Source organism: Ammospiza caudacuta, chromosome 4, assembly GCF_027887145.1.
Source record: "Ammospiza caudacuta isolate bAmmCau1 chromosome 4, bAmmCau1.pri, whole genome shotgun sequence".
Taxonomy (NCBI): domain Eukaryota; kingdom Metazoa; phylum Chordata; class Aves; order Passeriformes; family Passerellidae; genus Ammospiza; species Ammospiza caudacuta.
The window spans coordinates 25,481,776-25,507,729 of record NC_080596.1 but is presented as its reverse complement, the minus strand read 5'-3'; the positions used below and the strand labels follow the sequence as shown (position 1 = coordinate 25,507,729).

Below are 25,954 nucleotides of genomic sequence, written 5' to 3'. Positions count from 1 at the left end.
TGTGCTCTAAAAAAGCATAATGTGATGAAGGGTGTGCACCCATCAGTCATCATGGGCAATGTCACTCACTGTTCAAAAGGGATTATTTGCAACATTGGTTGTACAAAATGTAGGTGTCGAACTTGGACTAATTTGAAGGTATTGGTGGAACAGTCCTGCCCATCCTGGTGAGGGCTGGCTTTGTTCTGGTTTAGGCAGCGAAAATAACAGATGGACAAAGCAACACAACAGCAGGGCCATGTGGGACATGTCTGGCCTTGAAAATTTAATGAACTCTCATCTCTAATAACAGGCATAGCATCAAATAATACTGGTTTATGGTGCCTGACTTCTTAGGCTTACATGGCTGTTGTGGTAACTTTATTTTCCCTTTTTTTCCTGCCTGGTGTCAGAATGGATACACCCCTCTCCATATCGCTGCCAAGAAAAACCAGATGCAGATAGCTACCACTCTGTTGAACTACGGGGCTGAGACCAACATTTTGACCAAGCAGGGAGTCACCCCCCTTCATTTGGCCTCCCAGGAAGGTCACACTGACATGGTGACTTTACTTTTGGAGAAAGGATCCAACATCCATGTGGCAACAAAGGTAACTCACAATTGGAAACAAAGTACTATGGGTGGGAGTATCCAGTAAGATGCAATGTTTGCGTCCGTGGGTGGGTTTAACAACCTGTACTAGAAACCCGAGAGCTCTGGTCTGAAATAATTCAGTTCTCTTACCTGCAAAGGCTCTTTTCTGCATGTTGTTATCCTTCAGTGGTAAGTGAAGAAATTTACTTTCTCTGGCAAATAAGAAAACAATCATATTACTGGAGTAGACTAAGAAAAATTCTATGGGAGACCTTTCCAAATTTTTTTCAATTGTTGTGCCTAACAGCTTTTGTACAGAAAACAAGGTCATAAAAAAAAAAAAAAAAACCCAAACCATTACCATAAATCTTCATGGGTCACTGGTTTATCTAGGGATATTTGCAAATCTTACTTATGCAGGTGAAAAGCCGGCAGCTTCTGCTCAAGTTAGAATAGAAGACTCTGGTATCTCCTTGCATGGAGTAACTATATTCTGCTAATAGAAACAAGGAGATTTTAATTTCTTCTACAAAATTTGTTCAGTGCTTTGTTCACAGGAAAGCACTGCATGTGATCCCAGTGAGCTGTCAGTTAAAGGCTGAATCCTTTTCCCTGGCATTTGAATGGGATCTATTTCTGGAGTTAATGTCTTCATCTGGCTTGTGCCTGCAGCTGTCAAGGTTCCTCTTTCTGTCTGAAGAGTGGGAAGCACTTTTTATTAATGTGATTCTCAGCTTCCCAAATTACATTATTGTAGCAAATCTTGAGCATTCATGCCTTAAAGTTTTCCTCTATGGTTGTGGTGATGTAATTGGTTTGGAGCTGTTTGTCAGCTGGAACAGGAGCAACATTGACTCTACTTTGTTTAAAACCACCACCCATACTCAAAAGCTACAGTTAGGATCTGATCATGTTTTAAAGATGAAGAGGTGGGGAAGTCTAGATTTTTCCTTATGTAAAGTAGGGTTTTATTCTTACTTTTATCTGTTAGTTTACTTACCTGTTATATTCCATCTCCAGGCTGGACTGACATCCTTACACCTTGCAGCTCAAGAGGATAAAGTGAATGTAGCCGAGATACTCACCAAACACGGTGCGAACCAGGATGCTCAGACAAAGGTAAATCACAGAGTGGCTGCTGTCTCCAGCGTGCCAAAGGGTGCTTACCCTTGTCCAAGGAATGTTCCACTGAGCTTGCAGTTTTACTTCTTTGTTCTCCTCCTGTAGCTTGGTTATACACCTTTAATTGTGGCCTGTCACTATGGAAACATCAAAATGGTGAATTTTCTCCTCAAGCACGGAGCAAATGTCAATGCTAAAACAAAGGTAAAGAATTTTCCATTGCTTTGCTTTTGCTCTTTATTCTGAACATGATAACACAGCACTCCTACATGACATACGTGTTTTTACCCTTGGGAGCTCAAACCATGGCATGGGAGGTATCAACGTGTAGTAGCTGTAATGGAATGCCCTCTGTCTGCTCCATCTCATGGTGTGGTGTTCAGGAAAGAAAAGCCAGATAACTCTGTTAAAACAACACAGACAATCCATTTCATTGGTTTTTCTTTTTCTTATTACTTGCAAACTAACAAATTAAAGTTGGTTCCTGATCTCATTTTAAACCACATGGTTTACAGCACTGTAATACCACTGTGCTGCCAAATAGCAGGTAACAATTCAGACACTTTCAGGGTGATGCCAGTTCTCTCCAATATGCTGGGAGAAGAGTGGGAAGAGTTACCGCTGTTCAGTGTGTGGGTGGGATGACTCTGGGAGAGGAAGCAGCTGTGGTAAGGGAATGTGGTTTACTCAAGGAAAGTTTGGGGTTTTCTGAGGGGAATCTGGCTATGCTGAAATCTGACCAGATACACTGAAATGGGCCTGACTGCCTAAAGCCAAAGTCAGAACAAAGCCCACTGACTTCAACAGTTTCTCCAGGGATAAACTGGTGGGCACACCAGCTGAATGGGATGCATTTTGTAGTAAAAGCTGTGTAACTGCTGAGAATACAAAGAAAGGTTCTAATGGCAGCAACGGTGTGTTGCATCCCAGAAATCATCACGTCACCCTTATCAGAAAGAAAAGGCTAACTCAGGAACTGTAGGGCTCCAGCTTGGTTAATGCTGACTTCAGGCAATTTCTGGCTGCTGGATTCAGGGGGATGTCTTGGGACCAACAGGAAGCAGCCCACTGAGAGTGTCTTTAAAATCCCATCCAAATCACGGGTTTGTAGTTTGCTTGTTCCTCTGGTCAACTCCCCTGTCCCCAGCTGGGACCTATGGGATTATTCAGTTCTCAAAGTAGCATTATTTTGTCACTGTGGTCACAACTCAATGTGGTAAGAAAAATCCAAGTAAATTAATTAAAGATTCTGGCCCATCCCTCATGGGATCACCCAAAATCAATGGGCTAAACTCAGGGATTCCAAAAGGACAGGCAACACTGCTAGAAAAACAGCTAGTGAGAGAATTAATAAAGCAGACACTAGTGGGATCCAAACTGTAGCTGCCAAGACATTCAGCTGAGGTATTTGGAGGCTAACTCAAGGGAGAGACAAAATTGTGTCTTTAGGATTAGGTCTCTCTTTTTGTTTAAAGGACCGCTGGGACAGATTATGAATCCATTCACCCAGGTATTTTACTTATTTAGAATAGTTTCATTTAGTCAGCAAGTTTGTATCAGGAAGCAGTTCTCCACAATCTCCACACCTAGGGACCACTAAAAATACTGGCAATCTGTCAGCTGGTGTTGTGGACTCAGTTTAAAGAATAAATCCTGGATTCAGGATAGGCATGTTAAAGAATGAATAACGCCTGTTGCAGCTTGGGCTTTCACTAGAGAAAGCCTGCACAATGCTTGGTGCAAGGAACACATGGCTTCTCTTTTTGAAGGACTACACTATTCAAGCAAAGGTGGTGAATCTGCTTTCCACTAGAACCTACAGGAAGCAGTAGTTTTAGCAGTCCACACATATAAGAACTGTATGCGTTGTCAGTATAAGAACTGTAACAGTTCTGGATGATCACCTTCTAATCAGCAGTGCAAAGCATTACTGGCATCTGTTTGTTTGCAGCAGAGATAACTCTCTCAGCATGTTTTCAGAGCCTGCCCCAGGCTTTACCTAAGTGTACAGTGTGATCAACCCAAGGTTTTCTTCCAGTTCCTTCTCTGCCTGCTTTCAAATCCAATTGCGAATAATTTTGTAAATCAATTGCCTGACTGGACTCACACAATACCATCTCAGATCAGCCAGCTTAAGCACACTTTGGTTATGTTTCTGTATTGTGTGACACGAGAACAAACCACTGGAGCAGATGAGTATCTTGAACTAAGACTGTTGATTAAGGCAGACATGCGGTACAAATTCCTAAGTGTAATTACATCTTGGTCCAGCCTCTTGGAGGCAAAGTGAAGCTAAACTGGATTGACATCTGTAATAGGTATATGTTTTTAGCCTTTTAAAAAGCAAACAGGCTTTAATCACTGCTGTTAAAAATGAGGTGTTTTTTTAATAGACTCAGATATTTTAAAGGCAAACCTTGGGCCCTCTGTTGAAAACTAGGATGTGAGAGGAAGAGGAATGTTCTCTGCCTCAGCAATGATTCTATGCCCTCAACCTGCCCCTTTTAACTTTGTTGTTCCTCACTGTTCCTTCCTCCGATTTAGAAAATACGGGAGAAATGTCTTTTCATGGATTTCCTTTATTGTGAGAGAAATTATTTTTGAAAAAGAAGATTACCTTCCTTGATATTTCCATTATTCTGGGGAAGGAGAATTATTATTACTGAAGGTTTATTATTTTTGGGTCAATTGTGTCACAATTTATGTTTGAAATATCTCAAAAGGAGCAGAACGGAGCAAAGTGAAATGTCTGAGCTAATGATTGGCTCTTGTTCTTTGTTTGCTTTTGCTGTCACCGCCATGGATAACAGAATGGGTACACCCCTCTGCACCAGGCTGCTCAGCAAGGCCACACTCACATCATCAACGTTCTGCTGCAGCACGGGGCCAAGCCCAACGCCATCACCACGGTAAGGCTGACCTGCCACTGCAAACTTGCTTCCCTGGACAGTTCTTTTCTTGCCTTCCTTAGGGCTCGAGAGCAGGCTGTTATTTTGGTGAAAGTATTCCTCACACAGCTGGTTGTCATATGTGGAAATGTAATTTCCTCTGCTCTTCCCTATCCTCTTAAGGTAGTCACGTCTGACCTAGCTGTGCCCTAAGCTAAACGTGAGGCAGAGAAGCAGATTTCTGAGCTGCAGGATCTGGCTGGCCATAGCTTCTGTGCCAGGCTTGTTCACTTTCACTTTCCCTTCGCCTCAACACTTCTCTCTGGAAATTGGTATCTGCTGCAGTTTTCCTTAAAAATCAAGGGGAGTTCAGAACCTGGTGGTGTTTTTTTGAGGTTTTGTTTTGTTTTGTTTGGTTGGTTTTTTTTTTTTTTTTTTTTTTTTTTTTTTTTTTTAGACACAGATTTCTGTCCCTCTGTCCACTGAATTGATTTCAGGTTCTTAGTGAGTTCACCTCAATGAACTCAGTGAAGTTAATACCTCCTCAAAGAGTGTCAATAGCTCCTGGCACAGCTCATTCTCTGCAGTCAGCCAGCCAGGAACGCGACTGTCCTATTTCATGTTGATGTTGTTACTAGTCACCTCTAATTGAGTAATCGTTAGAACACTCCCAGAGTGTCCAAAACTCTTGTCATTCCCTAGAGTGGATCAGTTTTCCCTGAGCCTTTAGTGTGTGTGCTTAAATCAGCACTGGCACCATGTTTGATTCTGGAACAATCATGTGGAGTAATCTTGTGTGAAAGTTATCCAAAATCCCAGTTTGTGCACTGGATCATCAAGTGAGAGACCACTGCAGTCAACTTCTGGGGCTGCTCAGTTAAACATTCCCACTGCTTGGGGTGTTTAGCTGAGGGTTTCTTGACTTGATTTCAGTCCTCACACTGGGGCTGTCATGCCAAGGCCTAATCCAAGTCCAAGCAGCCTTAGGGGTGTGTCTTTGCTGCACAGTTGGCTGCTTCCTCACCTACTTGAGCTGTCCTTGTCCACACAGAGCAACCTCTGGCTTGAGATAAAAGAAAATTTCAACCTGAGACATACGGCAGGGAGATATGGGAGTGGTGGATGAGCAACTAATGTGCAAGTGAAGTAACAGTCAAATTATTTGTGCTGTGAAGATGCTAATCTGTTCATTTTGTGTTCATTTGTGCTAATCCACAAACTCAGTGTTGCTTCAGGGTGGCTGAGCTGGACTAATACAGAAGAGTTTAAATTATAGATAACTGAAGTTGTTGCTGAAGAAGAGAGAGCCCTCAGGCTGATAAATCCTGCACATGGTGCAGTGGGGTCACAAGAGCAATCACTTCTGTGGAAAGAGTGGTACAGTGACAGTCCATGATTCCGCAGGAGACCAGCCTGTTGTCCCTTGGTTCAGTGCAAAAGAGCATGGAGCAATTCTGTGTAGAACTCTTTACAAAGAACCATGGAACACATTCCTTCCTCCCCTCCCCGAGCTCAGTGACATGGGACTGTGGACTGCCAGTGTTCCAGGAGATGAAATGGGGATAAATAGGCTTAAACTCTTGCTAAATTATTTTAACGTCCTTTTGATAAATGACATGTTATGAATAGTCAAACTGCAAATAAATGTATTTAAATGGAACTATATTCTTCACCCCCAAGCCTTTTGTGACTTGTATTTGTTAAATCATTAACTTTTGTGAACTGTTAATGGAAGTACATTCTTGTCGTGTGAAGGAATAGGAGTATATGTGGACATCACAGCTGGAATTTTGTATTCCCCAGATAAGCAATTATACCTGGTCAAGGTGTAACAGTTTCAACTGGGAAGTGAAACTGTAAAAAGTTGAAATACTTTTTACTTTCTAGAAGAGTGTTTCTGCAAAATAACCCCCAGACTTATGCAGGCAAGCAGGCTGCATAGTGCAATGTGAGCCCTGAAGGGTTAAACCATACAGCGCTGTAGTATTTGGAATCGCTGGCAGATGTGAGTGTGTTGTGTTACCATGGCAATTGGGGCTATAGTCTTAAAGAAGTTACAAAGACAGAGTCAGATGTAACGGTAAAAAGCCGTGATTTTCCTAGGCTGTGCCTTGTTTTGGATGGAAATGCTGGCTCATGCAGCGTGGAGAGTGATCTCATTGGTTCACATCACAATCCTCCCTCTCTCTCAGCGCTCTCCCCCTCTCTGTTCCCTGCAGAATGGTAACACAGCCTTAGCCATCGCCAGGCGCCTGGGATACATTTCTGTGGTCGATACGCTGAAGGTTGTCACAGAGGAGATCACCACCACCACAACTGTGAGTCGCACATGCATTCAGATGTGGCTCTTCTTTACTCAGAGTGTTGTCTTTCTGCTCTTCCCTCAGGCTCTCTGTGCACCTCTTTCCTTTTCTGTTTTGTTTGGGGAGTTTTAGCTCCCCCCCCTCCCCTTCCCTTTCTGTTGCATTTTTGCTACAGTGCTTTGAGCGTATCTTATGAGCATGTGGAAGTGTGTGCACGGCAATGGGCTCCCCTGAGCTAGCGAGCAAAATCTGTGTGCACACCGATGGAAAACAACAATTCAGAGTGAAGCTTGTTTCTAGACCTGGGTCTGAGCTGCAAACCCAAACTTTCCTGAAGTTTTTGTGCTGTTGTTTAGATCCTGCCATTTCTCTGTTGGGCTTTTCACCTCTCCTTTCCCATCTGGCCTTACATCTCCACACTTTTGACACATCCTGAGACTCAATCCTTGCAGCATCTCTACGTTTGGACCACACCAGCCATGGCCTGGAGCTGAGCCATGGATGCTCACTGGATGGCTGTGAATCACATCCATCATCTTCTTACTTAAGTCACTTCCAGTTCAAACAGATCCTGTTTTCCAAAATGCATAGGAATCTTTCCTTATAGGCTCAGTTCTCTCAGTGCTCCACACTCTTGGAGTCTGTATTTTGACATCAGGGCTGGTCAACGGTGTGTGCTGAAAATCAGCAAGGTGGTACTGCAGCTTTAAGCCAGGAAAAGCTGATCTATTTGGACACCCTGAGAGGAGAAGGTTTTCTCTTCTTGCACTTTTACCTCCCATCTACAAATGCCATAGCGGGTAGTAAGGGAGAACATTAGAAATAGTGCATAATTTAAGAAATTAGATTTTATTTGTCTTGATTACTGCATTTATCTTGAAATACTGCTGTAAGGTGATGCTTTTTCATTTTATTTGATTTGGTGCTTTTTTTTTTTATGCAAGATTAACAGTCTAGAAACCCCATCAGCTCTAGATGACATTTAGGGGCTCAGAGCTGTAAAAATCTGTAGATTACTAAAAAGATGCCACTACTCAGTCATGGAGAGGATTAGAAGAGGAGAAGTCCAAAATCACTTGTAAAGAAATGGAAATATAATTTTGATTTTGTTGCATGCTGACAGCAAATCCCACTTGATATGAACGAAGAAAGATGCAATAAAGATAACATGGCATAAGGTTACAAATAGAATAAGTCATAATTTTTTAATGACCTGCAAAGATCAGGCTGAGTCAGGTTTGGAAGAGGAATTCCGGAGTAATTCCAGAAGTCTCTTAATAAAGACTGTGTGTCTCTGTTGTTATTACTTCACGTTCTTGTTTAATCCTACAGCACATCACATATGTATGTGCATAAACACATGGGTATCTAACCAGAAGTTTAGGAAAATAAAACCTAGGGAAATTTTTTTGAGAAACTTTAGTTCTTATATTTTTAAGCTTGAGAGGATACCTTTGTCACATATTCTGTGTTGTGTCCTAGCACAGGTTTTTAATTTATTGCTCTTTTCCACTATGTTTCACTGTGCAGCCTTGGACCTTGTCTTATGTAGGTGTTAGATATTTGAAATAATAGGAATTGCACAACAAAAGGACACATGTGAGCTATTAACTTTGGATACATATTTCTTTAAACATTGAGGATTAATGTTATTTTCTACCAGGTCCCTGATGTCTGGGGTTTAGGACTGAATCAAGTACTGAAACGTACTTGCAGGGTTGGCCTTTAGTGCTCGCACAGAAGAGAAATCTGAAATCTTGATCTGTGTCTGCACACTTGGAAAGTCAGGTGGGAGCCCTCCATAACTCACATTCTCCAGCTAGGAACACATCTAACCCTTGTACCTTAGGGGGATGTATGGAATGGTGGTGTTTTGGGGGGGATGTTGATTAAACACAACATAGAACAAGTCCTGCAAAGGAAGGCTGATAGCAGGTGCTCCCTGCAGTCAGGTTCCCCAGATGGTGGGGTTGGTGTGGCCAGGGCTGAGGGCAGTGCTGAGCCTGAGAGAAGGTGCTGTCACCATGGCTACCTCATCCTGTGAGGCTGGGCTGAGCCCTGCATGAGGATGGTACACAGCCCCATGTGTGATTGATATTCAAGTCACTGCCGCTCAAGATGAGGAAAAGATCTCCAGTGCCAAAGCCTTTCTTTGCTCTATCTTGGAACAAACCTTCCTCTTACTTGCATTAATGCTCTTATTAGGGGAGCCACATGAATATGTAGCAATAGGGAGAATAAAGTGCACATTTTTTACTGAAAGATTAAAGGGCAATAGGAAATGAGAATAAACTGGGTTTTCAGAGGTTTGCTATGCAATTAAGTTTGGGGCCATTTATACAAACAAGCACAGCCTTCCTGTGGACAGATGAATATATGAGGAGCTTTCAGGTTGTTTGCAGTATGCTGCTCTGACTAAGTCATCCCTGAAAGCATATATGGGTTTACATACCTGAATTATATATTGGAATTATTCTATGCCACCCAGTGAAATCTGGCCTTACAATGAAAGGCTCAAATACAGAAGCCTTAAGTAAACTCCATCATGGTATTCCCACTAAACATAGGGAGTTTGAGAAATACACACTGAGCAAACTTCCATGTGGACCATTCATGGGGCTAGATATAGATTTTACATTTTGAGAGAATTTGATGTGCTATCAATTAAAAAAATTCTAATGTCACACTAGAAGTTCCTTTAAAAATATTAATTCCCAACAGAAGTTGTTGGGATTAGAATTAATGTTTCTTACAGAGTTCAGTGTTCCAAAATTGGCAATGAATATTTTTTGTTCTGTAATGTGCATATGCATGCACACTCTTTTGAATCTCTTTTCCAAATTTTGTTTCAATTGTCAAATTATGAAGAATTTTTTTTTCTTACTGCTGAGAAAGCCAGGAAGTTAGTAAAGTATCCTCACTTTTATGTAAATAGATAATAATATCTGCAAGCCTTAGAGACCAGATTTTTATATGGAGGCCTATAAAGTCCTGAGTGAAAAATAGATGGATGTAGTAGTCCATAAACCTTGATTACCTGAGAGATAAAAAGGTGGACAGTGATCTTCTCTACCTGCAGTTTGTGCTTTTACTTAGCTGATTGTTCAACTCAGTTGTTAATTCTGGTGTTGAGGAGACAAAGTCAGTGCCACCTGAATGACAGCACCTCCCCATCTGTCATCACTGGCCTTGTCACCCTACTGCTGCCTGACATTTCTATCCCAGGAAAGCCATGGGAATACGGGGGAAAAGTCAGTCCTGGTGGTGGAGCCATTTGGTGAATATAAACTAATTTGCAAACCTGAACATGTGTTCTGCTGCAACAGAAATAATGAGTTGTTTTTACTCATGGGGAAGAGTGAATTTAGGAGCCTAATTAGGATTGCCAGTTGAGGCAAAGGGCATTGTTCTTTCCCTGTACCTCAGGAGGGTAAACTGGAACTGCTGTCAGAGTTAAATAGATTTCAGAAACGTAAAGCAGACTTTGAAAACTAATTTCCGAAGTAATTACACAGTTGGTAACTTAGTTATTTATTAAAGTGCAGTATTTTACAATAAACGAGAAAGCTTTTTCAGTTTGTTAGAAACAGAGAAGTACGTAACAAGATCAGGAAATAACTAGTAAGTTTTGTGCAACAAAAGCTGATATTGACTTCAGTGCTTGATATCAGCAGGCATTTTCCCAAAAGAATATTGCATAAGGGACTCAGGGTTTGGCTGGTTTCATGATTCCTCCCATGAAACCTTTGGCTCCTTTGCACGTGATGTTAGTGTATGCCCGATAGGCGGTGTGTGCAGCAGGGAGGGAGCGCTGCCTCAGCGGGGTTGCTCAGGGGGACACGTGGCCTCCTGGCACTGCTCTCCGTGCCACAGGGACGCTGTGCTCCCGCACTTCCTGAAGGGCCGTGTGCCAGCTGCCCTCCGCAGCTCCCCAGTTCACTGGGAGGAGCTAGGGAAATGGCTACCTTTTGGTTGTGACCAAGGTAGTTCTGAGCACTGCTCCTTTTGAAGCCCTTGGCATTTTGTCCCCTGTATCCTAGCACACTGAAGAGTTCCCTCCAGACAACTTGCACTTCCTGTAGTTCCTCTTGTTATGTTCTTCATCTCCTTCTGCAGTACGAATCTAGATGATAAAAAGATCCATTCTTAATTCAGCACCCTAGCCTGAACCTCACTCATCCTCCTCCTTACCCTAGGACTAGTCTACAAATGAATTCAAGGCGGATTAGAATGAGCAGAATAACAGAAAGTTAGTCTAACTAAGATGGTTGATTTTGACTCCACAAATTATAGCTCCCACCCTACAACTTTCTTTGTCCTACCTCTGCCTAAGCTTCTACTCAGCCTTCACCCTAAGTAGCCCAGGCCTAACCTTCTACTGAACCCACCTAATCTCAGCCCTGCTATGTCTAGAAAGCATAATACTATCCATGTACATTCCCTAGCCATATGGCCTATCCAAATACAGTCATCAGCCTCCACCATCCTACCTATCCTTATGCTCACATAAGATAAAATTATATTTTAAAAACCCCAACAAACTTCCAGTGTTTTCCTACTCTTATGTCTAACCAGAATCCCCCCACTATTCCTCAGTCCGTACTTGCTTTGATTCACAATATTTTGTACTTTTAGGTGCACAAGATGTTTCAGAATCTTCAAGCAACTTTTTTTTTTCCCCTCTGATGTGTACGTGCTTGGGGGAATATACACGATTTATGAAAAGGATATAATTAATATGCACTGTAGTCACCTTTTTCTGGAGAGGGGGAAGAAATGTTTCAAGTGATCTGTGTAAATCCTTCACATCTTTTTTTAGTTGAGGAATTTCACATCATAACTTCATTTCCAAATGTTTTACAATTTAATAATTTCCATATGCCCCATACAACTTTCTCAAGCTCTTCTGTAGACATTACCTAATTCATTTTAAAATCATCTTGGAAACATTGAGCTGAATTGTTCTACATGCACCATTTATAAATAAATTTTATTTCTCTGACCAGCTCATTATCTTATGTTTTTGTACTCTTCTACCAGAAGAAATGTTACCTTATGCAGCACTGAGAATAGGAGTTTCTGGAATAAAGATGAAAAAGCAAGTTAGGAGAAGGGGAAACGTGATGAAATGCTTCAGCATGTCCCACTGCTGTCTGTTGAAAATGCCCTGCTGTAGACTTTGCTCCCCTGACTGATGATTCTATCTTTGCAGACTGTAACAGAGAAGCACAAGCTAAATGTACCCGAGACAATGACTGAGGTCCTGGATGTGTCAGATGAAGAAGGTGAGTGATTTGGTAAATTCCTCTTCCATATCATCTATGTAACCTGTTCTATAGGCTCAAGAAGCTGCTTGAATACTCTCACATCTTCATTTTGTTGTGCCTGTAATGAACCTCTCTTTTAAATGATGTAATCATCATGGCATTTTTAAATAAAAGATGCCAAAATTTGAAACCAAGTAAAATCCTGGACCCCTATGTATTTTCCAGAAAAAGCTTATCTGAACCAAATTGGCAAATGAGACCATTTCCCAGCTGCAGGCTTTACAATTTCACTGTAGAGCTGTCCCAAAGTTGGCTTTGACCCTCCCATAAAGAGGAGTCTGAGCAGTAAATATTTTGGATCTGTGCCACTTGTATCAGATAGAAATATCCAAGAGTTCTGCCTAATTGGAAACATTTGTGGAAGATGCATAAGGTGGAGGGTGAGGAGAGCATTCCCTGGAGGGAGTTTTTGACGCAGGGGAGCTCAGGGACACACAGGGTGTGATACAAGGTGACAACACACAATAAGTTCAGCCCTTGGGTTTCAAAGGCCTTTGCACACACAGATAGGAGGTGCATCCCACCTCTTAACTTAGGAATTTCTCTGACCTTCTGGGAGCAGTGATAAGGTATCACACTTTTATACAGCTCAGAATTGCAGAAATGGACTAAACCCACCCTTTTCTAAGGGTTGGCAAGTGACTTCTTAGAAATTTTAGTCACTTGCAAACCCTTAGAAAAGGTTGGGTTTACTCCATTTAGAAATTTTAGCAATATTAATAAATAAAAATGCAGTTGGAAGGATTTTCTATGTTCCTTTTTACGCCTGAGAGTGTCAATATTACAATAATCCATGTGTGCCATTTTATGGTGATTGTTATTATTTCACACAAATAATTTGTGGAGTGAGTAGTTTCCAGAAGTCCTGGGAATTTGGAAACTCAGCTTACAGGGTTGGTACTTTTCTTTTACAAAGAAAACAGATGCACTTGTGGTTCTAAATGGTGCATGAAGTTAATGGCATCCATTAATTATAAGTGCTTGTATTGCTTTTAGAAATGGGAATTATGCTGATAAATGAGTTACACTCTTGAGAAAATATGATGCTTAGGCTCCAGATGCAACTTTTTGCTTTAAAATACAAAAACAATCAAGTGTGATTCAAAATCAATTATTTTCTGCTGCATCATGACCAGTGAAATTATTTTGCTACTTTGTCTCTGATTAAGAAGCATTCAACTGCTTGTGTAATTATTATATTGAATCACCTTTAAACAGCTTATTGCCTTATGTTCACCTTGTTTACTTTTCTCCCAGTCTTTTGATCTACCATTGATCTTTAAATTCACTAAGCCTAGTATGTCTTACTGCTTCTACTGGATCAATCCAGTGTGTTCCTTTTTCTCAAACCAATTTGTGTGTTGTACAGCCTTTAAACACTCTGATGAGGAACCCTTCAGTGATGGGGAAGCATGTAGTGGCACAGGTGCTGTTAGCAGGAGTTCATGGAGTAAGACCTACTGACTTTCTCTTTTGTCTGACTGAGACTGTTATTTTTTCGTGTAGTAACTACACATGTTTGCAGAATTTGGGTATCTAACACTGCTTCTCTCTGTTACTTTTGAAGTGTGGTTGACTGTGTGTTTCATGAAGGTGGGAGGAAGAAGGGAAGCCAGAAAATCTCAGATTTATTACCTATATCTTGAGTGTGTTGGCAGAACTTGAAGGGGCTGTCCTGCATGAGTAATGCTCTCCTGTGCTTTGAATTAACATTCATCGCAAGCACTCCTAATGTGGATGGTGCTTGTCACAGTAACTTTAAATAGCTGGGGACAGGAAGGCTCCAGAACTTGTTTTATAGTGAGGATGAACCATTTAGGGGTGGGGTAGCTTCACAAGAGGCTAGCAGTAAGGTTTCTGTGGTACTGTGTTCTTTGAAGTAACTCAATATGTTCTGAAATAAATCCATGTGCTGCTGCAAACCTGCCAGCTGTATTAATATAATTATCAAGTTGAACACAAGAGTACTTGAGCAAAGTATTTCAGATCCCATAGTGGAGCATGTTCATCACCGATGATAAGTACTTTGCATTTTGCTTGGAAAATTGTTATGTTGCATAATTGTATGCTGTCATGTTGTTAATATAGCATTTGTATTCCTAAAACAAAGTTAACATACAGTCTGAGCAGTATAAAATAAAAGACAATTATCTGTCAGATAGCTCAGCTTGGTGTGGAAGGTCCTGCTCTGGGTAACCTATTTTAAAATATCTTGAATGGACAGAGTGCCACTAATTCATCTTCAATTTTCTTGCACCCTTTTTTGTTTATCTACTGAAGTTTTATTCAGAATTCTTTACTTTTTATGTTACCTGCATAATCTTTCTTTTTGAACAGAATCACAGTATATTTTTTATTTAAAATGGCATTGAATCCCTGCATATGGGGATTGCACTACAGATGTGGTTTGTGCAACATGTACCCGTGCCAGCAGAAATGCTCAGTGTGGATAAAGTTGCACTAAAAACTCTGTAGGTTTTATCTTTGCATCAGCATTGGCTGTATTGCTGCTAAGTTCAGTTGCTTTAAACCTGTCACCACAAAAGAAGCATTTTGCACCTGAGAGATCCTTTATGCAGTAAAGGGAAATTACTGCAAAGCCTCTTGTGAAATGTATTTTAATGAAGTCTACAGAATTAGTGAAGTTAAGTGCAAGCAAATATTTTATCAGGGCTGAGTTTGTGTAAACACAGAAGAAAATATAGAAAAGGCAGGAGCCTTGTTTCTTTCTTATTTCCCCATATATTAATATGCACCTCTGTATCCATTCCATGCCTTTTTTTTTGTGCCAGAAGAGCTGCACAAACCAACCGTGGTTCATCTTTGAGACTCCCATGGGAGATAGCACAGTAAGTGTAGTGCTATAGAGAGAGAATACATCCAGTAAAGCAGGATGGTCAAGAGATCTCACTTGTTTCTTTTTGAGCCTCCTCATCACCAATTAATTTTCAAAAGTTGTTGTTTCAGTGTCTGCTTGAGACAAAGTTCTGGCTGCTGCAGAAGTTGTCAAGCTCCAGCCATGCTAGCCCACATCCTCCATGCTTGCAGGACAAACATTTCACCATGTGGTGACCCAGCCCAGAGAACTGATCTGTCTGAAAATGAATCTGTTTGTCCTGACAAGTTATTTTCTAGCCAGACAACTTTTGCAGGCAGAAGAGAATAGAAAGGCGGAAGTAGAGGGTGAAACACCACTGTCAGGAGCAGCATGGCCTGAGATGGCAACCAGAAAAGTTGACTTGCACCAAACTGTAATTAGTGCTGACACTGCAATTGCAGAGAAGGGACGGACAAAGGTTGTCATGTGCAAAGAGCTCATGAACAAGGTGTCGGTAAACTACTGCATCGTAGTGACCTTGGATTCCAGGAAGCAGTTCATAGCTGATCCTATATCTGGCTGCATCAGATTTCTAATAAGAAAGAAAATCCCACACAGTGCTGAAATACAACAACAAATTTCCTGAGTGCCCCCACACATGGCCTTGGAGTAGCTAATGCTGCTGCATATGTGTGAGAAATGAGCAGCTAAGTCTAGGCAGAATCCACTGTTGTTATGCACACACATAATTCCTCTGAAGAAGCACCTGAATTAGTGGAAAATTTAATTCCCTTAATTAAACCTGGAAGTTAAAGTTGCAGACAGGAATTGTTCTTAATAGACTTAGGTTGCTGTTGCTACACATTGAAACACAGTAAATTTAGAATAGCACCGCTGAGTTAATTCACCTTCTAAATAAAGCACTTTGTATCCAGTAGTATAAAATGTAGCCACAGGATGCTGATTTACACAAGCAAAGTCTTGGTGGCTTAAGGATGTAGGGGTAGTTTGTTATTTTATTGTTTCTTACCTAGATCCAACTCAGCAACTTCCTAAATACCAAGGTCAAGAACTGGAATTCTTTTTGCAATGGGTTAATAGGCAAGAAAACAAAATCAAGGTGTCTCTCCCTCCCCAGAGGTCCTTGGGAGTAGAAATGCGCTTCTTTGGAAATTTGCTTCACTTTATGCCATTCTGAGTGCTGCCCTGAGCTCCCAACAGCTGGCATGATGATAAATTTTAAGTCATGTATCAATACCTGAAACCATATGTGAAACCCCACTTTTCTGGCTGCCTAAAAAGAAACAAAGTTAAAGCATTAGTTAAGCTATAATCCAGGGAAGCTTCTAGTGTGGGCCACTAAACAGAGGATTGACTCGGGGAGTTGAAAGTGTCCAAACAAAACGTCAGAGAAACTCTGCAGTTATGGAATATATATTCCATAAAAATTGTTATTGCCATAGTTGTCCTCTCTCCATCTGCAGCGCTTCTGTGATGAGCTTTAGACTTATCTGCATGCTGCAGAGAAAACAATAATTTTGGCAAACCATTATAACTGTATCTGGCTTTAAAAACATCTATTAAAAGCCATTTCTGGCAGTTTGACACAGCTCCCTTTCCTTTATTATTTTATTTTAAAGTTTTCTCTGTATTTACTCTATATTTTGTGAGAAAAAAATTCCAGAACAGTTCTCATGCAGCAGTTGTATTTTGCAATTTTGCAAATTCATAGATGGCCACTGCAAACCACGGAGCATGCAAACCATCAATGTCAAGGGTTATATTTGTCACAAAGTGGTTGGTAAGTGGTGGAAATGTTCCTGGCACTAATTTGATGGGGAATGAGATGGCAGACGGGTTGTTTCTGGCATGATGAAAAAGGGCAGCTCCAGTATTGCCACAAAGCAACCATCTGGTGAGATCTGCTGTGTCAGGAAGCCCTTGGTCAGCTGAACATGCAATCATTTAGAGTTCAACACCTATTTTTTCTCTCCATATGCTAGGAGGTGCTGTGGTTTTGGGGCATTCATCTCAGGACAGGAAGATGGAGGGCACAGGCTGTGGGGGGAGTTCCCTCAGTCCCTGCTGGCTGTTCTGAGATATCTGTGCATGGTCTGGTTACTGTTTGCAGATGTCCCATCACATCAAACACTGTGACTTAGCCCCACTATTGACATCTCTCAGATGAGAGGCCAAAGCTGAAATCAGACTAGACTTTGGATTTGTTTTTGGTTTTTTTTTAAGTTGTGGGCGTGATGAAAGTGGTAAAGGTTTTGCCTTTGTTTCTATTATAAATGGAATATCTGGTATGATTATCATTATCTAGTTTATTTGAAATATAACTTGAAATTCTCTTTACTGTTTGATTAACAGCATTGCCTTAATATCTTCCAAGTTTTCACTAAGCCCTGTGCTTTTTAATGTGACATTCCCAGGAAACAGGAGGCATCGTCTGTCAGAAGACAGGAAACATTTAGTGATTAAATGCATTTTATTGTTTTCTGTGAAACTGTGCCCAGTTTCTCCCTCTTAATGTGGGTTGATGGAATTTTCAAGAGTTTTTGTTGTTATACTGAAAAGATTCGAGACTCATTTTTATATATAATATTTGTGTGTGCATAAAAATCTTAAACCCTCCAAAGTTTACTTAGTTTTAGATGATAAATAATAAATTATTTATTTCTTAGCTGAAAAGTCATCTAGAAAAAATAGCTTGATTTGCTTTGTGAAAATAAGTATCAAGATGAGCCTCAGTTTGCCCACACAGCCCAGCAAATGAGAAGGCATGAAGCTCTTGGTGGCCTGGGGTCGTGTTGTGTGGCTCTGTGGGTTACCAAGCCTCTGGCAGGCTCACACTGCAGTGATTTACCAGAGGGAAAATGACGGAAATATCCAGGCAGAAACTGTGGAGAGGAAGCGTCTTGCAAGTGGGAATGAAAAGAAACATCTACACATTGCTTGGCAATGGAATCTGTTTTGTTAGTCTGCTGGGGAAAAGCAAACTGTGACTTCATATAGACAGAATTTCCTGGGGAAAAGAATGCTGGACCTAAAAAAAAAAGTATTAAATTTCATTATTCAGAGTATATGGATAAAGGTTACTGTGTCAGATAACAAATGATCACTTAGCCTGGGATTCATTATGAATTATGATCATTCCCATCTATGCAAGTGAGCTTATTTCCAGTTTCTGGATGTTGCCATGTTCTAGAAACATGGATTTTGTTGCTGATTACAGAGAGATCTTGGAATATGGGTGACAGAGCCTTGTATGATGTGAAGATTGGATAGAAGAGAGTTTCAGTTAACCTTTGCAACTATAAGGCATAAGGCAGTTTTTGTCTGAATACATGTAGATTACAATCAAATAGGTGGTGATATTTAACATAAACTGTCAGGCTGGGATGCAGCATAGCTGTGCCCAGAAAACTGAAATGGATTGAAGAACAGAAAGACCACACTTTAGAGCATAGCAAAGAAGCGTGCTCCTTGCCAGTGTGTGCAACAGCAAGAAATGTATGAAATCTAATTGATTAATCACCTTGATTTTAATTTTACTTTTCAAAATATCTTGCTTGATGTGCCAGCTTGATTAAATACATTAATTGCTTGTGGTTTGCAGTGTTTCTTGAGTGGAAAATGCCTTCCTGTTCATTGTGCCATCGAGCTGTTAGATCCTGAGGTGCCAATGGAATCAAACTTGTGTGTGTACTTATGGCTTGTGGGTTGATTTGCAGGTGATGACACAATGACAGGAGATGGAGGGGAGTACCTTAGGCCAGAAGACCTCCGGGAGCTGGGAGATGACTCTTTGCCAAGCAGCCAGTTCTTAGATGGAATGAACTACCTGAGGTACAGCTTGGAAGGAGGACGCTCAGACAGGTACTTGCCTGGATATGGAACTTTTCTCATGCTACTTCTGCATGAGAACTCGTTTTGCTCTAAGTGTGTGAAATCCCTCTGTGGGGTATTTCTCTGCTTGGTATGCTGCTCAGCATTTGTTCACTCACTGTAGCAGCATGGCAGTCACCACTTGGCAGGAGGAAGGGGTGGTCACCCCCATCTCCTGCTGCCACAAGCAGGGGATGGGTGGACAGGGGCTTTGAGCATCAAGTGAGCTGACTTTTTGGAGTGCTTTGCTGGCTCAAGGTACCAGGAAAGGAGCAATGGAATGAGTCATTCTGCACTGGGCTGGCAGTGAGTGTATTGTCTGCAAGAACCTCCACTCTTTCTGGTTCCTCATGGTTGAATTAGCAGGACACAGAATACTTGCCCTTCTACTGACACAACTATAATAATAATAATAATAGAAACATTAGTTTGTTCAGTCCAGACAATGTACTGATTTGCCTATATCTAAAAAGTTGAACTTAAGCCTAGATCTCTTTGTGGAGTAATAATGCATGCAGCTTTGATTTAATTTTCTTTTTCTTTTTTTTTTTTTTTTTTTGAGTGTTGTTATATTCTACAAAAAATATGGAGTTCCCTTCCCAAAAGGAAAGACTTCATTAGTGAGCATAAGTGCATAAGTGTAGGCTCAAGCTGGCAGATTAACCCCCACAGTTCTAGTTCAGAATAGCCACCCAGGCATTCCTGGGTGAAATCAGCAATGTCTCCAAACTCACTGCCTTTAGAACTGGGGTGCACTAAAGGGAAGAAAAGGAAAAAAGTTGAAACCTTGGCAACAGAGTTTTGAAGCTACCTCATTTTCCAGTCTTGGTTGTTATCCTGGCAGCATTTCTGAAGCTCGGTGGAATCAGTAGGATCCGTTCTGTTTACTTGAGTAGGCTGGGAATTGCTCCTGGGACAAAAGATGTCAGGAAACAGTTTGGTTTGCCTCACAGCATGTGTAAATCCCATCATTCAGGTCCTGCAAGCCTGGAATCTCTGTTGGTTTTTAGACACTGAGTCCACTGAAGACAAAGTGACTGTGTAGCTTTTTGACTCTCAGAGGAAGTCTATGCACTACATCAGAATGCCTAAAATCAAAAGCTTTCATTCTCTCAATGGTAACAATGTTTGGGAGTTTTTTAGGTTTTAAGATGTTGTATAGAAATGATTGTGCAGGCAAGTGTTACCCCAGTTTAAGTTAGGCTCCCATTTAGAATATTTTATCTTTTAAGTCTTTTCAGTGGATTTCAGTAGATTCTCAGTGACATGTCACTGATATGGTTTCATTTATATTTTATGAAAATTATTTCAAGTCCTGTGTCAAGCAAAATTATACTGAAATGCAGCAAAATTCTAAAGGGAGAAATAATGAAAGAAGGACATCTTTCTAACTCCATGATCTCATTTTCTGTCAGGTTACTTCAGGTTACTGATTTTAAGAATTTTCACCGAGGCTGCTTCAGTTGTTTTGCATTTCCTTTGAATGTGGTTTTCATTGCATTATAATGACTTAGGTTTTTCAGAAAATTCAGTAAAGCAAGATGGTATTAGCACTCTAGACTCATATGATCTTATACATTAAACAGTTTGATTTACAAACATGTATTTTTCATTTGTAACCATCTTCCCTATTTATTTTATTTCTCTCTCCCCTTCATTTTTCTTTTCCATATGCTTTCATTAGCATCATGCCCAGGTAGGTATTACATAGCATGAACACCTGCTGTCTCTATCTCCTCCTATGGCACCTGTCTCTGTTCATCTACTTTGGAGGCCTGCTGTATGTAGAAAATTGAGTTGGAGAACCAAAGGAACCATGCTGCTGTTGAGAAACATTTTTGAGGTCCATTTTTACAGTGTTCAGTGACCCCAGGGTTTTTTCTCAGCTTCTGAAAGAACATATGCAAATATAGACTGGGATCTAAACAAGAGATATGCTGAACTGGTCTGGAGCTCATTAGGTCTCTGTCTAGGCTGGGAAGTGAGTGTGCATTGCAAGTCTGTCAGTGAGGCAGAGTAGAAACTTGGCATTGGGGATGCTAGTCTTAATTTCTGGATACCACCAGGGCCCTATTTGGGGCTTAGAGGTGAGTGATGTGTGCCTGTGCACACAGGCAAGGCACAGTCTTAGGTTCAGGAGCTTTGCAGCATTCCTGGGTTCCACAGTTCTGTCTCTGGGCCTGAGTGCTTTTGGTCCCACAAGCCTTCAGACATGAGATTTATCAAACACATTCAAGAAGGATCTGCATTTAAGTGCTGGTCTTGTGTCTGCTTTAGGTAGGCTTTTTTATGTTTCATAGAATCCCAGAATACTTATGGCAATAATAAACAATAAATCCCTTGCTCAAGGGGACTGTCATTTCAATCAATACCTTTATTCCTAAGTCTGAGCAGCACATACCTTTTAACTCCTGGTTTGCTCTTCATTGAGCTGGCCCAGTGCACAGATGGGGCAGTGCCATCTGAGCTCTACTTTTGAAATTGAGTGTAGCAGGGAATTTAAATATAATTATATATTATATCAGAATATGTAATTTTATTGTAGCTACCTGCAGAACTCAGTAATGAATGTGCCTATCTTCTCTCCAGATAAAGCCCAGCTCCCTTTTGTATTTATTAGAGCTGATGTACAGGTACCACACTGTGGTTAGCACTGGGCTACTTGTAGTGGTGGTAGTAGCAGTGAGGATGGACAGGATCACCATAGGGATAACCAGCCAAATGCAATTCAGGCTTCCCTTCACTCGGTGTCTATCCAGGACGTGGTGTTAGCTGAATAGCAGAACCTACAACTTGGATGGTGACTCTCTCACAAGCATTGCATGGCTCAGCAGAGTGGTTCTGGAAGTGTCAAATATGGAAATGAACACAGGATAATGATGGCAAATGGGGTCTGCTACTGAGGCTTGTTCCTCAATCAAAGAAAAAGTGTTAAATTTTGGTTTGCTTTTTTCTCAAGTCTTTCTGAAGTCTGTCTTTGCTTCCAGTTTTGTACAGTCCACCTGGGATGCTGAACAGGCCACTGGTATAAGCTAATGATAAACAGCACTGATTGTTCTTCAATGTCATACATTTCTAATAAAAATAAGATAACCATTTGCTTCTATAAATGGATCAAAAATTACTGAGTGCACGTAACTATTGTTAAAAAAGGCTGTGGTCTGAATCAGATTATATGCACTTAAAGCATTTGAAACTCATGTCTGTAATGAACCGGTGACTTTTATTGCTAACTGCTGAAAATGAATTATCCCTTAGAACTCAGTGCATCTGGATAAATGGCCCATTGTTCTGATCCAGCATGTTAGTCATTATGAGCACTGCTCACGGATGTGTAAGCCAGGAATGCAAAACTGCTTCCTTCAGTTAGAAATGTGATATTCCTCAAGGTCTACATCAACATCACAGAGTACACGCACAACATCTGAAGGTGGATGATCTGGTTTTAAAAATCACTGTTGTCATACTGCAGCTAGTGAACATAACAAGGAGAAAACTCATGCTATTTGGTAGCAGAAACCCCATTTACCTCAATATGTCCTTCTGTGGTGTTGTATTTGTCGATTTTTTTTTTGCTTTTCACTGCTGGATACTGTGGCTACATTCTGAGCCAGTGCTTGGAAGCAGCTTATTTACTGCCTTGCACCTCTTATTGCTACAGCAACCAGTGCTCTGTAGAGCCGTGTGTACTTACAGTGAGGTCGGTGCTCACACTGGGGCTGTCTCCCTGCAGATGCTGTTGGCATTCAGAAGAAGGGTCTGTTTTACACGGGAGCTTGTGGCTGGCCACACTTCGCCTTGCTGTGTGTACCTTCCAGGGGACAATGTCAGGCTTACTGCTTGAAGGGGAGGGAGTAGGTCCCAACAAAGCTTCAGAAAGAGTCATTCCAGCTTTTCTTAAGGATGGTAGCAGACTGGTTTTCCACAGTTGTTTGCTTGTGTGATGCAGCAGCGAAGTTCTCCAAAGAGCCTTAACAGAAATGAATGCTCTTTGTTATGAGGAAATCATCATGCCACAAAGCCAAATCAAAAGGATTTGTGAGTATATCTAGATTAATCTCTAGGTTTTGCATTTGGAAGCAAATAGGTCAGTGCAAAGGCTTTGTGGCCTGTGGTCAGACAACAACACAGGTCTGCAAAGCTGTGTTTCCCTTGACTGTGCTCTGCTGCCCCTGGAAGCTGCATGGTGTTGCTAATAGCACGCTTTTCTCATTCTCCCACTTGATCTGTCATGGCACCTTTGCAACATCCTGTGTGCTGCTGATGCATTGCTCTGGCACCCTACCAACCTCCCAGCCTGCGGTCCTTCAGTTCCGACAGGTCCCACACGCTGAGCCACGCCTCCTACCTGCGCGACAGCGCCATGATCGATGACACCGTGCTCATCCCCAACCAGCAGGTGAGTTGTCCTGGTTCAGGGCAAATTTGGAAGAGAACCCCTAAAGGGGCTCCTCCAGGAAAGCAGATTCAATCGGCCCCTCCCCCCAACTGGTCTGGGAGAAAATATCTCCTTGGAGAAAAGTGGAAAAAAACTGTTTATTAAACAATAAAACCTAAACAATATTAATCAATAAAACCCCTGGCTGCTCCAAAAGAGATGACCAATTGAGAAAGTCCCCTCCCCAGGTTACAGCTCAGCTCGCTCAGTCTCTGATCAGTCCCTCCGGTGCTGGAAATGTCGTGGCCCAGGCCTGCCCCGGTGGGCCACAGGTGCAGCTGCCGGTGCTCTGCTGGTGTTCAGTCCAGAGCAGGTTTGAACAGGTCCAAAGAAAAAGGAAAAAGATAAAAAAACCCCTTCAGTCCAGGGAACTTCTTTGCCTCAGCTAGCTAAACTAACTAAAAGCAAAGGAGACATCCGTCCTGCTGTCTGTCCATCTGCAGACAGCACAGTCCAGGAACAGGAATGTGGAGGAGTGAGTGCAGTGTCTGAAAACAAACTGCTGCTTCTTCTCTCCCCCTTCACTCTCTGGAACAAGTCTTAAGGGTGCAAAACTTATTATCCAGCATAAACAGAACAAGACGATTGGAGATAAAAGCATTGTATAGTCAACCCAGGTTTACATGACTAAAACTCATGAAAACACAGGTTTACATGAGTAAACCTCTCTGAGCCCCTCCTTGCCTGCGGAGATCAGAGAACAGAGAAAGGCTGCTCTGCAAATTGTTCTGATGAGACTGGGTGGTGTAGACTGCTTGGTTCATTTGTATACAAACATCTCTATTTTCTAGGCATATTTAATGGCGTACTGTGATGTGCAGTATTGAAGTCTATTCCAAAAAAGATGAATACACTGTGTGAATGTAGCACAGGGACTGTGTTGTTAATGTTCTCTATTTTAACTGATGTTTGAATGTTGCTAATAGACATCGTGCTACACATTCAGGGGATGTAATGAACTCATAGCCATTGTCCTAAAAACTACTGTCTTGAAACATGCTTGTAGTTAAAAAAGAAAAGATTTAGGAAATGCCTTCTTAGTGAAATCACAGCATTCTTTCACTGAGACCACTAACATAGGATTACTTTAGGGAAATATTAAGTGTTACCATAAAGGTTTCTAGTATCTTAATACTATTAGTACTCCTTTGTTTTAAAAGAAAATGTTTAAATGCTTTAGGCATTACTATGCAAAATACATTTTTTTTTTTGTTCAATAATGGATTTCATTGCAGTAAAATGGGGTTATTTTTCTTCCCAAGGTAACAACTCTGGCCAAAGAAGCTGAAAGGAATTCATATCGCTTAAGCTTGGGCCCTGAAATCTTGGACAATGTGGCTCTTTCTTCCAGCCCTATTCATTCAGGGTGAGTGCATCAATTAGCATTACACTACAAAATGAGAAACAGAGTACCTGCAGTGGCTCAAGCTTCAACTAATGTTTAACTAGGAGCTGTATTTTAATTCATTGCCTCCTGGAGCTGCCAATAAATTGTTATGATCTTTTAAGCTGACAACCAAGCAAGGCCGAGTACCAAGACTATTCACTGAAATCACTGCAAGTCAGTGGGCCCTCAGTCAAGCTCAAGGGGAATGAATGTGATAAATGACACATACACACAGGCATTTCTGTGCATTTTATTGAGACATAAGTACAATGCCTTTCAGTGTTAATAATAATTGACACCAAGTGCTTAATCACTCCAGATGGTCAGCACTTACTGTGCTGGTGGAGTAGTTGAGGTGAGCACCAGCTCCAGTGTTTGCCTTCTAAATTACATGAATAGACAAGCAACATAAACATCACGTGCTTTGCACGTATTTGAGCACTGTCCTCATGTCCAACTGACTCCTTGTAAGCATTTGCATTTAGACAAAATCACTGTCATGGCATAACACAGGTCAAAATGCAGGCCCAGCCAAGATCATATTTACAAACCTTATCCCAGCTGGCCTTAAAATCTGTGACTGCATTTGTTTTAAATGCTCTTCCTTACTGTGTTTTAAGTAATTTCAGTCTTCACACTGAATTCTACATTTGTGTCCTGCCATCAGATTGGATGGGGAATGTGCAGATGAATTCAGAATAAAGTGGAGTAATCAAAAAGCATTTAATCTCTGTGGGCTGTGTACACAGCATGTCTGAACAGCACAAGGGGAAAGATTATTTTTGTCAATCTCAAATGAGTTTGCTATTATCTTACAGTCTGTATTTTTAAAAACTAGCACTGGAGTCCCATTTGGAATGACAGGCAGTCCTGATCTAGAGGAGGGACAACATTGCCAGATTGACTCATGTGACATAGATGAGAATACTGTCTGTTAGCTGATTGTAGGATAGTTATCTGTGACCAGCACTCCTTGGATTTTCTTCTCATGAGCTCCAAAACTAACAGATGACATGAAAATGCCTAATATGTAAAGTGTGTGTCTGTTTATATATATTTTGGTATGAAAGCTTTAAAATTGCTTTGGTGCTTTATTCTAACCCTAGAAAGCTTACAGATTTTTCCAAAGGATGTATTAATTTGCCCTTTCTGAAAGGTCGGTCTTTCCTGTGATTGCTGAGGATGAACTAAGTACTTTCTAGAAGA

At 41.2% G+C, this 25,954-nt stretch overlaps 1 protein-coding gene across 1 annotated transcript in view; it reads left to right on the top strand.

Moving 5' to 3' along the window:
* ANK2 (ankyrin 2) overlaps positions 1 to 25,954 on the top strand; it is a 275,986-nt gene that overhangs the window by 204,373 nt on the left and 45,659 nt on the right. Inside the window, exons 18-27 of the mRNA XM_058804381.1 lie at positions 393 to 590; positions 1,595 to 1,693; positions 1,802 to 1,900; positions 4,507 to 4,605; positions 6,804 to 6,902; positions 12,100 to 12,172; positions 13,584 to 13,664; positions 18,770 to 18,914; positions 23,235 to 23,322; positions 24,624 to 24,727. Coding sequence (XP_058660364.1) covers positions 393 to 590; positions 1,595 to 1,693; positions 1,802 to 1,900; positions 4,507 to 4,605; positions 6,804 to 6,902; positions 12,100 to 12,172; positions 13,584 to 13,664; positions 18,770 to 18,914; positions 23,235 to 23,322; positions 24,624 to 24,727 — 1,085 coding nt within the window. The remainder of the gene's footprint in view (positions 1 to 392; positions 591 to 1,594; positions 1,694 to 1,801; positions 1,901 to 4,506; positions 4,606 to 6,803; positions 6,903 to 12,099; positions 12,173 to 13,583; positions 13,665 to 18,769; positions 18,915 to 23,234; positions 23,323 to 24,623; positions 24,728 to 25,954) is intronic.